Source organism: Phyllobates terribilis, unplaced genomic scaffold, assembly GCF_046119375.1.
Source record: "Phyllobates terribilis strain yellow unplaced genomic scaffold, ASM4611937v1 Scaffold_3976__1_contigs__length_67030, whole genome shotgun sequence".
NCBI lineage: Eukaryota > Metazoa > Chordata > Amphibia > Anura > Dendrobatidae > Phyllobates > Phyllobates terribilis.
The window spans coordinates 23,095-36,932 of NW_027366728.1; the positions used below are offsets into that span (position 1 = coordinate 23,095).

The 13,838-nt window shown below is 40.7% G+C and overlaps 2 protein-coding genes across 2 annotated transcripts; both read left to right on the plus strand.

Annotated features, from left to right (window-relative positions):
- Positions 1-7,797: 7,797 nt before the first annotated feature.
- LOC141248739 (uncharacterized) lies at positions 7,798-8,274 on the plus strand. The gene has a single exon (XM_073669426.1). It carries the CDS (start codon positions 7,798-7,800, stop codon positions 8,272-8,274), a length of 477 nt encoding a protein of 158 aa, XP_073525527.1.
- Positions 8,275-12,681: 4,407 nt separating this feature from the next.
- Positions 12,682-13,344, plus strand: LOC141248740 (uncharacterized). The gene has a single exon (XM_073669427.1). The coding sequence runs from the start codon at positions 12,682-12,684 to the stop codon at positions 13,342-13,344; it is 663 nt and encodes a 220-aa protein (XP_073525528.1).
- Positions 13,345-13,838: the final 494 nt, after the last annotated feature.

Here is a 13,838-nt window from a genome sequence, read left to right on the forward strand (position 1 = left end):
AAGAAGAAACAAGAAACCATTCAGACCTGGAAAGGATAAATATGGTCATGTTTAGTACAACAAGATTTACTGGTGACATTGGCCAAAATGGTCGTTACGCCGCCGTCAAAGTAATATTCCTTACTAACTCCTTTACCTAAGTAAAGTGGCAAGCAAGGGTCGAATCCCACAGGGAGTCAACAGATCAATTCTTGTGCTTCTAATTTAATTAGCTTTAAAGTAACAAAGGGAGGGGGAAAGATGGTGAAAACTAACTAAGTAATCTAAGAAAGCAATAAAGGCAAACACTTTGTTCACCAGGCATCTACACTACGGAGATATAAGTTTGATAATTGACTTCTTATTTCTATTCAGGTTCATTCTCTAAATTATATGTTAAGTTTGTCCTTATCCATGTTCCTAATTAGCTAATCAGGTCAACTAGCCCTAACAACCCTTACCTCTAGATATCACCCTGAAACTATCATAGGCTAATTCTTAGGCAACATAAAGTTCATGAATAAATAGGAACGCGCAGTGCCACTTGACTACTAACGCATCATTATCCTCCACACAATCACAAGGCTAACTAGTCCATGCAATTGATGTGCTACCCTATGGAAAGACTCTCCAACTCAGACAAATCATACCTAGCAGTATGAAATAGATCTATAAACCTAGGTAGCTAATCTAGATAAATAAATCACAATCAATGAGAATTATAAGCAAGAGAATAAAACAAATCAAATAACATCTATTATTAGAACCAAAGAAGAAGTCTACAAACCCATAACTCCGCAGGCTTCCGCCTGGGGAACAAAGCTCGGAGACTACTCGCTCCTCATTCTGATAAAACTTAATGGAATAATGTATTGATTATTGGATGATAGATGGAGGCAAAGCTCTCATCTATTTATAAAGACTAAAATCCTAGGAAATAAGTACTAAAAATCCCAGCCCGAAATTCTATCTAAAAACTAGGTAGAAAGCCCATTAATTCCTGCAGAAAAGGGAACAACCGTAAAGAAGCTTCGTGCAGAGGCGTGGTCACGCGTATGTCAGTGCAGTCACGCCTACCTCCAGAACCCTGGTGCGATCTCACCAACTTAAACACGGTCGCGCCACTGTGCAGAAGGCTTGGCGCGGTCACACCACCTAGGGCGCGCGTGCCCTAGGCCAGAATGCCTCCCTTGGTCTTCTTCTTGCACACGCTCGTCCTTTACCTCATGCAGATTCTTCTTGGTACTTTTAATCCTTGTATTTAGCTCCTTTGCTCCGTGAAGTCCGGACTACGGTAATATGCTCTAATCATGGCCTAATATGCCGGTAATTGATACTAACTTCTACTCCTTACGCATATGAGATGTCACCCATCATACCCCCACACTTGAACCTTGATCGTCCTCGAGTAAGTTGCAACTAACCCTTTGGCGATCTCATCGAGTATGGATGACATGATTGAAGTGGCCGTCCATCAATTCTCTAGCTCTTGGTACCTAGAATCATCAAGAAAATGGGCGTAGACTCCGACTCTACTGGAAATATTCAAAAATAATGCAAGACTCAACAAGACTCTTAACTCTAAACCCAGCAATGGCATCAATCATTCCCCCATACTTGAACCATGCTATTCTACGCAAGTGCATTAATCATGAATCTCTAAACCATGTCAAAGATGTCTCTAAGCAAATAACACACGAAGGATGATAACGCAAGATAAAAAACAGGACTGATTCTCTCCCAAATGCTCTAATTTATGAAGATAATGCACAAGCTCCCACACCATTGAAAGCATATTTAACATACCAAAACTCAACTCTAGTAATTCCAATTGTATCTTTCTAATGCTTCTTTTCATCCTATTCACACATTTCTTATTTAAGCACCGAGCCTGTCCGTGTTACGGTCCAGGACAATTCGTATTCAAGTATTGGGCCCGTCCGTCTTACTGTCCGGGCCAACAAATGAGACTCTTTGCTTAGCCATGGAGGATCAAACCCAAGGTGATCTTTCACACCCCGGAGATCACGTGCTCTTTCGGCTTGTTTCACTTGGAGTTCATTTTCTTTTTATTTCTTTTTCTTTTATTTTCATAATGAAAATGGATGGAAGAAAAATTATAATAACAATATGATAAAAACTAGAGAAGAGATGGTAAACTTGCAATCTTAGTCTTGGACCTAATGCGTTCTAATCATAAACCACATGATACAGTCAAAGTCCTAAATCTGATCAATCATATAATCATCATATATAGTTTCCCTATCAACATCAAGGGCATAGTAGAAAGATTCAACCCCAATGCACTATTGTAGAAGTCCACAAAGCATCAAGTAGGGAAATATCATGATAGCCGACTCTAAAAATTCAAAAATTCTCCAAAATTCAAACTAACTAGGATAGTTGAGATAATCCCCACCCCCACACTTAAACTACGCAATGTCCTCATTGTGAAATAAAGAACAAAGGTAAAAGAAAAGTGGATATGAAAAAATACCTCGTAGACGGGTTGCCTCCCGGTCAGCGCCTTTGTTTAATGTCGTTGGCTCGACGTGTTGCTCTCTTATTCCGCTTCGGGCCCCTCGTGTGCCTCTTTATCAATGAAACCTCTCTTCTTCTGCACTTGGTAATACTTGGCACCTAGCCTTTTCCTTGACCTCTTGTCAAACCACCTCCCTCTGTTCTTAATCTGCCATGTGTATGGCCTCTGCAGTTGGTCGGTGAACCAATGCCCAGGTGTTCGGGCTCCAGCATCCCGAATGTTGTGAGGTGTACGTAGGCAGTCTACCTTAGCTGAGGATCAACTTCTGGATCAAATCTCCTTCCCATCTCGCCTAGTCGCGGTCCTGGATTGTACTTGTTGAAGGTCACGAGCAGCGGAGGAGCGTGAGCAAAGACTGCAAGAAATGGTACGCGGGCGCGCCACTCTAGACGCAGTCGCGTCTCCACTTCTAGAAATGGTCCTGTAATGGCGCGGTTGCGTGGGTAGGGGGCGCGATCACGCCAATCTGCAAGGGAGGGTGCGCGGTCGCGTATGAATATGGGGCGGCCGCACTTCTCCTCAAAAATAGGGGTATGTTCGCGTGATACCAGGGCACGGTCACGCATCTCCTCAGAAATAGGGGCACGGTCACGCAATACCAGGGCGTGGTCGCGCGACTCCTCAGTGGCGTAGTCGTGCAACTGCTCAGCGGCCGAATCGTGGATTTCCTCCTCAGTCTTAGGGCGTGTGTCGGATGGTCCGTCGACCTTGAATTCCTCCTCCTCACTCTACACCTCGTTTGATCTCTTGTCACTGCTAATTGCGATAGCGTTAATGCAGGTTCCCTGTTTTTCCTTTAGGATGGCCACTGCCTGCATCATCCGCTCAACCTTCTCGTTCATGTATTTAGTGGTGACCTGTGACTGCTCGATCATTCTCTTGGTGTTCTCTTCGAGTACTCTGGTTCTGGTCGCAAGGTGCTCCATCAAAACGGTAATCAAAGTCCGTGTGGAGGGTTCTGGGTCAGGTTGGGGCCTCCACCACTGCTGCACTGGTTGGGGTTGCTCTCTTGGGTAGTAGTAGTTGTACCGTTGTTGCTCAGCATCCCTCTCAGCGACTCTCTCATCTTCTCTCTCTGCTGCCCTCTCGGTTGCTCTCTCAACGGCTTCCTCCAGAAGCTTAGCTAGCCTGATCCTAACTTCAGCAAGCTTCTCAGTCATCTCCATGTATTGTCTCATCTTGTCTCCTGCAAACTCATCATCCGAACTCATCAGTGTCACGGGTTCTGACCATGTCACGGTCAACACCAAAGCTAATTAAATTGAAAACACAAGAAAAGAAAAATAGACTCCCCGACAATGGCGACAAATTTGACAACGGCCAAAATGGTCGTTACGCCGCCGTCAAAGTAATATTCCTCACTAACTCCTTTACCTAAGTAAATTGGCAAGCAAGGTTCGAATCCCATAGGGAGTCAATGGATTAATTTGCGATTCTAATCTAATTAGCTTTAAAGTAACAAAGGAAGGGGGAAAGATGGTGAAAACTAACTAAGTAATCTAAGAAAGCAATAAAGGCAAACACTTTGTTCACCAGGCATCTACACTATGGAGATTTAGGTTTGATCATTGACTTCTTATTTCTATTCGGGTTCACTCTCTAAATTATATGTTAAGTTTATCCTAATCCATGTTCTTAACTAGCTAATCAGGTCAACTAGCCCTAACAATCCTTACCTCCAGATATCACCCTTAAACTATCATAGGCTAATCCCTAGGCAGCATAAAGTTCATGAATAAATAGGAACGTGCATCGCCACTTGTCTACTAACGCATCATTATCCTCCACACAATCACACGTCCAATTAGTCCAGACAATTGATGTGCTATCCTATGAAAAGACTCTCCAACTCGGACAAATCAAACCTAGTAGTATGAAATAGATCTATCAACCTAGATAGATAATCTAGATAAATAAATCACAATCAATGAGAATTATAAGAAAGAGGATAAAACAAATCAAATAACATATATTAATAGAACCAAAGAAGAAGTCTACAATCCCATAAACTCCGCAGGCTTCCGCCTGGGGAACAAAGCTCGGAGACTACTCGCTCCTCATTCTAATAAAACTTAATGGAATAATGTATTGATTATTGGATGATAGATGGAGGAAAAACTCTCATCTATTTATAAAGACTAAAACCCTAGGAAATAAGTACTAAAAAGACCAACCCGAAATTCTATCTAAAAACTAGGTAGAAAGCCCATTAATTCCTGCAGAAAAGGGAAAAATGACGACGAAGCTTCGTGCAGAGGCACGGTCACGCGTATGTCAGCGCGGTCGCGCCTACCTCCAGAACCCTGGCGCGATCGCACCAGTTGAAAGGCGTTCGCGCCACCTAGGGCGCGGTTGCGCCCTAGGCCAGAATGCCTCCCTTGGTCTTCTTCTTTCACGCGCTCGTCCTTTGCCTCATGCGTCTTCTCCTCGGTACTCGTAATCCTTGTATTTAGCTCCTTTTCTCCTTGAAGTCCGGACTACGGTAATATTCTCTAATCATGGCCTAATATGCCGGTAATTGATGCTAACTTCCACTCCTTACACCATACGAGATGTCGCCAATCAGTTGGCATTGTGGTCAAAATGGACATGTCATCCATGATCTATGACTGTAAGAAGAAATAGGAACTGGAAACCTATAAGAAGAGGAACATTGCTAATTATGCTAATGAAATTGTTCCTGATCTTTGTTCTGTGTAGGAAACATTCTTAATAACACTAATAAAAACTCTTCTACTGCTCCACCTAGAAAGCTAAGCTGATCTAGGTTCAAAAAGCTTAAGTTCCTTTGTGCAGGTTGAAGTGAAGAAAGAAGATATGTGGTACTTTGACATTGGGTTCTAGTGCCACATGATTGGACATAAGAGAATAATGTCTTCACTTTAACATCTTCAAGGAGGCAAAATTTTATTTGGAGACAAGAGCACATGAACAATCATAGGGGTCGGAAATGTCAATCTCAACGACCATGTGAAGGTGAGAAATGTCAATTTAGTGAGCTCATTGGGTTCAACTTTCTCGGTGCTTTCTAGCTTTGTGATCAAGGTATGAATGAGGTAAGGTCTACTACAACTGATTGCAAAGTTCTTAATAACATTGGTAACTTGATTATGTAGGGAAAAAGGTCTAAAAACATTTATACTCTCGATTCTTCTTTCATTCCTAAGGATAGACTTTGTCTATACTCTATCAAGGATAACTCCTCTTTGTGACACAAAAGGATAGGTCATGCTAGCATGGATTTCATTCATAATCCCTAGACAACTTGGTTAGAGGTCTCCCACAAATCAACAAGGAAAGAACAGAGTAGTTTCCTCATTGTTTGGTGGTTAAGCAAGTTCGAACCTCTTTTAAGTCCAAGAATCAGGTATGAACTTCTAAACCACTTAAATTGATTTATATGGACTTGTGTGGATCCATGAGTTTCCAAATTATTTGTGGAAGCAAGTGTATACTTGTTCTTGTTGATGACTATTCTCTCTTCACTTGGACGATCATCACAAAATCCAAGAGGGAAGTGTTTAGTCACTTCAAGGAACTTGTTCCTTTTCTAGAGAGGGCTAATGATCTTCCACTATAAAAGAAATTCGTTCTGATCATGGAACTGAATTTGACAACAAGGACTTCTTAACCTTTTGCAGGGAACATGGGATTGAGCACAATTTCTCTGCTCCTAACACTCCTCAACAGAACGAAGTTGTCGAGAGAAAGAATAGAACACTGGAAGAGATTGGCTAGAACCATGATAATCTCTAGTAATCTCTCTCAAGTGTTCTAGGATGAAGCGATCAACACTGCTTGCTACATTCTCAATAGGGCTATGCTTCGTCCCTTGATCGGGAAAACTCCTTATGAGTTATACAAAGGTAAGACCCCAAACATTTTCATTTAAGGGTTTTTGGTTGCCAATGATTTATGCTCAATGTAAGTGTGAACAAACTTGTAAAGTTTGATGCCATGAGTGATGAGGGTATCTTCATGGGATGCACACCTAAGAGAAGTGCATACGAAGTGTTCAACACTCTCACTAAGAAGGTTACTGAAAGTGTTCATGTGAAATTCAATGAATTTTCGACATCTAATCCTCTACAGGATCCTAGTAATGGTGAAGGAAAAAATGTTCCCATCTCCAGTGTTGATTCTAATGATGATTTTCCTCATGCGAAGTCATCTCATGTGATTCCACCTATTCAAGTTCATCCTCAAGCTCTCACAGAAGATGTCACATTTCAAATGTTAATTATGATCATTGAATGCTTCTATTGATGAAGAAGACGAGTTAATCTTTCCATTTACTGAGGTTTCTCTTTCCCAACAGAGAAAAGGGGATAATAAAAGCCCATGTAAGGTATGGATTTGAAGAAAATGTTATTGTTCTATCAATGCTTTTCTTTCTCTTTCAGAACCAAAGAACATCAATGAAGCACTGAAGGATAAAGATTGGGTGATAGCCATGCAAGAAGAGCTTGTCGAGTTCTAAAGGAACAAGGCACAAAAATTGTTTCCCAATCCTCTTGATTGACACAACATAGGAAAAAGATGGGTGCTCCGTAACAAGATTGATGATTCTGTATGCTTCTCAAGGAACAAGGCTCGTTTGGTAGCTCAAGCTTACAATCAACAAGAAGGCATATAATATGATGAAACTTTTGCTCTTTTTGCTCGCCTTGAGCCATTAGACTCCTCATTGCATAAGCATCTCATAAAGGTTTCACTATATTAAATGGATGTAAAAAACGACATTCCTTAATGGAAAAATCAATGGAAAAGTCTATGTCAAGCAACCTCCCGATTTCGAGGACTCCTCCAATCCAGACGATGTCTACAAACTACACAAAGCTCTCTATGGTCTCAAACAAGCTCCAAGAGCCTGGTATGAATGTATTGAATATTTCCTTCTCAAGAATGGATACAAGAGGGATCAGACGGACAAAACACCGTTCCTTCTGAATAAGAACGGAAGCATCTCAGTGGTTTAGGTATATGTACATGACATTATCTTTGGTTCCACTAACTTGTCTCTCATAGAAAGCTTCAAGGAGCTTATTAGTAGAGAGTTCAAGATGAGTATAATAGGAGAATTGTCGTTATTCTTAGGGCTTCACATCTATCAGAAGAAGGAGGAAGCCCAAATTCATCAACAAAAGTACTTGAAGGAAATCCTAAGGAAGTGCAAGATGGAGAACTGCAAGTCAATAAACACCCCAATCTCTCTAGAAACACATCTAGGACCAGATCCTACATGGAACGAGGTTTAAGAGAAGTTCTATCGACGTATGACAAGTTCTCTCATGTATATAACAACAAGTAGGCTAGACATTGTGTTCTCTGTATGTCTTTGTGCAAGGTTTCAATCCGATCCAAGAGAATCTCACCTTGTTGTTGTGAAGAGAATCTTTAGATACCTTAAGGGAATAGATTCTCTTGCTCTATGGTATCCTAAGGGTTATTCAATTAGTCTCCTTGGTTACACTGATGCAGATTACGATGGATTTTTTGTTGATAGGAAAAGCACCTCTGGGATGGCTCAATTCCTTGGTGCATGTCTTGTTTCTTGGGTATTAAATAAACAGAACAACGTTTCCTTGTCTACAACTAAAGCTGAATACGTTGCTACCACGACATGCTGTTCTCAACTCCTTTGGCTCAAGCGACAACTTAGATATTTTGGTATGACTTCTGGTTCTGTTCATATTCTTTGTGATAATACAAGTGCTATTAATATGTCAAAAGAATCATGTGCATCATTCTAGAACCAAACGTATTGATATAAGAAATCATTTTATTAGAGATCATGTTGAGAAAGAGAACATTGTTCTAGATCATTGTAGAATTTAGGACAAAATTGCCGATATATTCACTAAAGCCTTGAATAGAGATACCTGTGAGAATCTAAGATTGCTTGTTGTACTAATCCCTCTGGATTGAGTGTGTTTGTGTTATCTAGTTCTCTTGATTTTCTAGACCTATTCATTTGTCGTATTCTCTTGACTTGTACTGGATTGAATTGTTCTTTATGAAGACCTCGCATGTCATGTAATATTACTCCTAAATCATACTATAATTCTTGGCTATAAATGTGTGTATTTTGAGTTGATTGTATATTAGAGTCTTCCTTTGTTAGCTGAAAAGTCGACAATCTGATCATATTTTTATCCTGACATTATAAGACGAAATAGTGATTGTGTACTAAGTCGTCTCTAATCCTGGCTACATGGTCTTGATTCCCTAAGAACCCCTTTAGTACACATATGAGAATCAAATTTGCGGTGACAAAATATCCTACCTTGATTATAACATGGGTATGTACTCTTCATTACTATAACAACATTGTTCTTTACACAAAATGTGCCTATGCCATCCCTGTCTGTAGTACACTAACAAATGGTAAGGCTATGAGGAGATTACTATGCGAATAGAACAGTGTTTTGTTGTTCTTAAAGACTACTTTTATGCAGAATTCACTAGTTCCCGAGGAAATTATGAGTTATCTACATACGTTTTATGATTGAATTCGGTTGATTTGATTGGGTTGTAGTTGGTTCATAGTCTCCTTGTGTGACAAAGGTTATCTTTGGAAGAAGACTGATCTACACAGTTGCCCTACTCTACAATTTCGGCATGTTTTTTCTTCAAAACAACTCTATTATGGAAACTACATCATCAACGACCATTTTTGTTCTGCGTTTTTGAAGAAACTCTAGTGCTTATATAAGGAAACAAGTTGTTCAAGATTCTCCACTGCCTTCTTGCCTTCATAACTCGAGAATTTCCTTATTAATATCTGCTAAGACTTCCATTCTCTTCATAAACTTTAATGGCCTTAAACAAATCTTTCTCCCTCTCAGAAGAAGACCTTTCTATGCTCGAGCGTTCCGCAAATAGAATCCTCCTCCTCTTCTTCTCAATCCCTTTCCGTTACTACTAATCCCTCATTATCAATCGCGGATACCACCATGACCGGCTCTTCAGAACACACCTCATCCCTAGACAAAGAGCCAATCGACGTCGAGCAACTTTCCTCCCCTCTCAGTTCTCATCCTAAAGCGGACGATTCTTAGTCGGTAGTAGGGAGCCTAAAAAACAAGGAGCCCGGTACCTTGTGTTAGGAATATAAACTTCAGGATTTGTCCCTACATAGTTCCTTCCCATTGTTTTCTCTTATTTTAATGATTGTAAACAAATCTACTACTAATATTTCAAGTTGATCCAGACATTGCAGGTTATCTTAGTGGGTCAAATATACTTTAGCACCACGAAGAAGAGATGAGAAGTCAAGCTAATGGGACGCCGTACCCAGTGACCAAAATGGAAAGACGAGCTTCCGGATGATGAAAGATGGTGAGCGCCAAAAGTTGTGAGGACGATACGCACGCGTAAGACATTCAAGGAATGAATCAAGTGGTTAGCGCACAAGATATTTAGAGTAGAATACCCTAAGCGTTTCCTGTCGGCTAATACTATTTATAATATGAGTGTTGAGATTCGGATGAGTTGGCACTAGAGTTTAATAGGGCCACCAAATGTGATTAGGTTTAGTGAAAGCCCAACTTGGTTTGTCTATATATACTTGAGTGTGTTCATTTGTATATGCGTGATTCATATGTGTGAAAAGTGAGATCGTTAGCAAAGCGTTGTTGAACTACTCTTGAGAGATTATGAAACCTTGTTAGAGTAAGGAAGATAGTCTAGAGTGTGCATAATAGGAATTTTTTATTCAATCCTACTTGTAATCATTTGCTTAATAATAAGAGTATGTGAGTTTTCTCCTAGGTAGGAGATTACCAAAGGTTCTCACGGTTTCGAGAATTTTAACGTATTTAATTGACATCTTCCACAATGAAGGTACAAAGGCTCATCAATGTACCTATGTAATACCATCACCGATCCTGATATTGGTATCAGAGCAAGAAAAGAAGTTCCAGAACCATGCCGTCCAACAATAATGATGATCTCAATCTTGGAATCTGTTAGTTGAGTTTTAATCGTCTTATTAAAGCTTAATCTATTTCTCTTTGTTTTGATGATAACAAACTAATATGTTTAATCTCTTAGTGTTTTTAAGCCTTCCAGGTTATTTCCATATCTTTAAGGATGCGCTTAAGTCACTTAGAGATGCGCTTGACTGGTCTCAGTCGCGCTTAACACCAAGCGGAGAAAGTAAGTTTCGCAAACGGTGTTTCATAAATCCATTCAAGACCAAGAAGTGAGAGTGATCGAGCTTCAAGGGCGTAGAGACGCGCTCGAATGAAGAAGAAGAAGGTTGACCACGAGGTTCCACCAAAGCTTAGGGTGTGCCAGAGCGTAGAAGAACAAACGGCAACACGCTAAGAAGGCTGGTAAAGCGGGAGAGTGCAAGTTGCGTGCACAGGAAGGTGCGAGAAGAACTTACTCACTCGTTGGGATGCTACTCCAGGGATCGCCAGTGTGGCTGAAGTTTGTTAGAGCTAAAAGCACACGGATTGCTTACGTGGCGTGGATCAACACATGAAGAACAAAACCAAATCACTCCAGGCCGTTGATTTATTCTGGTGAAGTGATCAAGGCACACAGATTGATGAGGTGGCATTGTGCTTAGTCTTTGTTTGTTACACGAATTAAGTTAGAGGTTTAGCTTAAGGGTTGTGTATAAATAGAGTACTGTTGCATTCACTCTAGTTATTACAAACAGAGAGAATATAGGAAGCTAGAGAGAGCTTAAGAGATATACTGGTTTGTAATCAGAGAGTGCCTTCATTTGTTCTTCAGAGCTGAATTCCAAGTATTGTAAAGAGAGATTTTACGAGTGAGCTTCAAAGTGTTGAAGCGAGAGATTGTAATCCTTTTCTTAATCAATACAAGTGTAGTGGTGAGTTTTATCCCGAGTCAGATAGTGACTTAGGGTTCTCACCGTTTGGAAATTCTTGTGTGTGCAAATATAAGTGCGCTTTAACAACTTAAAGCGCGCTCAATTGTCTGTCTAACCTCTTCCGCACTTAAGGACTTTAGTAAGCTCATTACTAATAGTTCTTCATAGGTTAAGCGCATCCCAAGTCTTCAAAGCGCAATTGAATTCTTGTTAAGCGCAACTAAGGCTTAATGAACCTTAGTGACAGTGAAAAATAGCTGATCAAATACACGTGTTTTCTACAATTGGTATCAGAGCTCTATTGAAGATCATGGAAGTGGACCATCTATTGAAGTTCTAGCTCCTCCTTCACCTCTTTCTCCAGGTCAGGTAACTCCCTCTGTTACTTCTGCTCCTCCTTCTAGCTCTCAAGCGGGACCTAGCAATGGTGAAGCGCAACATGGAAGTCCTCAAGCGGGACCCAGTGGCCTTTCTGGTGGTAGTGAAAGCTTGTCCAAAACCACAACGATGAAGCTACCAGACAATACAGAGATCACCGTGCGCGATTATCAACAAATGAACTCACATCCAGTTTCTGCGATCATATCTCAGTATGAAAAAGGTACCCAGACTCGCTCTAACGTTCGTAATCTGCTTTCTTGTAGTGCTTTTGTTTCTTTACAGGAACCCAAGTCCATACAAGTTGCGCTTCAACAAGAGGGCATTGACTTCGATGAAACGTACGCACCAGTAGCTCGACTTGAGGCAATTCGACTGTTGATAGCCTACGCAGCGCACAAAGGATTCAAGCTATTTCAAATGGATGTGAAGACAGCCTTCCTCAATGGTAAGCTTAATGAGGAGGTCTATGTCAAGCAACCACCAGGATTTGAAGATCCAGCTTATCCAGACCACATGTACTTTCTAGACAAAGCGCTCTATGGAATGAAGCAAGCTCCTCGCTCTTGGTATGACTGTCTATATAAGAACTTGTTGGCAAATGACTACAAGAGAGGTTTGGTGGACAAAACCCTCTTCATAAGGTGATATTCTCATTGTTCAAATTTACGTTGATGATATTATATTTGGTTCTACTAACTTGCAGCTTGTAGAAGACTTTAAGAACACCATGAGCCTCAAGTTCAGTATGAGCATGATTGGTGAGCTCAAGTAGGTAAACCAAATGGATGAAGGCATTGAGATTCACCAGCAGAAATACATCAAAGAGCTCCTTAAGAAGTATCAAATGGAGAACTCCAAACCTTGCCCTACTCCCCTCTCAACCACTACAAAACTGGACAAAGATTTAATGGCTGAGAAGGTAGATGAAACCATGTATCGAGGTATGATAGGTTCTCTAATGTATTTAACTGCTTCACGTCCTGATATTGTTTTTGCCGTTAGTGTATGCGCTCGATCACAGTCAGATCCTCGCGCTTCTCACCTTTCTCATGTAAAGCGCATCTTCAGGTATTTGAAAGGGTCTGATGATCTTTGCCTTTGGTATTCCAAAGGGGGCGGTCTTTCTCTTGTTGGCTATACCGATGCAGATTATGCAGGTTACTTGGCTGATAGAAAGAGCACTAGTGGTATGGCACAGTTCCTTGGCCCTTGCTTAGTCTCCTGGGGATCCAAGAAACAAAATTGTACTGCGCTTTCAACGACAGAGGCAGAGTACATAGCTGCAGCGCAATGTTGCGCTCAAGTACTGTGGATAAAGCAACAACTCGTTGACTACGGTATTACTCTTGACACTATATCTATCTTTTGTGATAATACCAGCGCAATATGTGTGTCGAAGAACCCTGTACATCATACAAGAACGAAGCACATTGATGTAAGGCATCACTTTCTGCGTGATCTTGTGGAGCGCAAGAATATTGAGCTTATTCACGTATCTTCAGAAGGGCAATTGGCAGATATCTTCACTAAGGCGCTTAATCATCAGGTATTCTTAAACCTCAGGGTTCAGCTTGGCCTTATACGACTCCATTAGCTTTGAGGCAATGGAATTGTAAGTATTCTTCTATTTGACTAGAACTAGCGAGCTTAGTATCAAGGTACGAACTATGGTCGCTTGCGCTTGATAGCTTTGAGTCTTTCATGCTTTATAGTTGTTCATTGAAATGAATTAGTATTGAATTTGTCTGACTTGTTTGGCTCGATTTGATATAATCCTAGTCCATGCATGCTCTTCTTTGCCAAAAACGTGACAATGGTGATCGTCTTCTACCCATATTACATGCCTAATAAATGATCCATTGCATAGGTGTCCTTAGCCTGACTAGATGTAACGCTTCTCTCGTCCTTATTGAGCTCTACATTAGAGAAGTATTCATTTGGTGACATAAAGCCCAATTACCATACTACATGTATATGCACATACTTCCACATCAACTTGAGTGATTGAATGCTCTAATGTCCCCTATATGAAATGTGCATCTTCCTATTCATGAATTGCTTTACATTTCAGTTTGAGAATTGAACTGG

Coding starts and splice junctions, on each gene's coding strand:
- LOC141248739 (XM_073669426.1), top strand. CDS start 7,798: ATGACAAGTTCTCTCATGTATATAACAACAAGTAGGCTAGACATTGTG.
- LOC141248740 (XM_073669427.1), top strand. CDS start 12,682: ATGTATCGAGGTATGATAGGTTCTCTAATGTATTTAACTGCTTCACGT.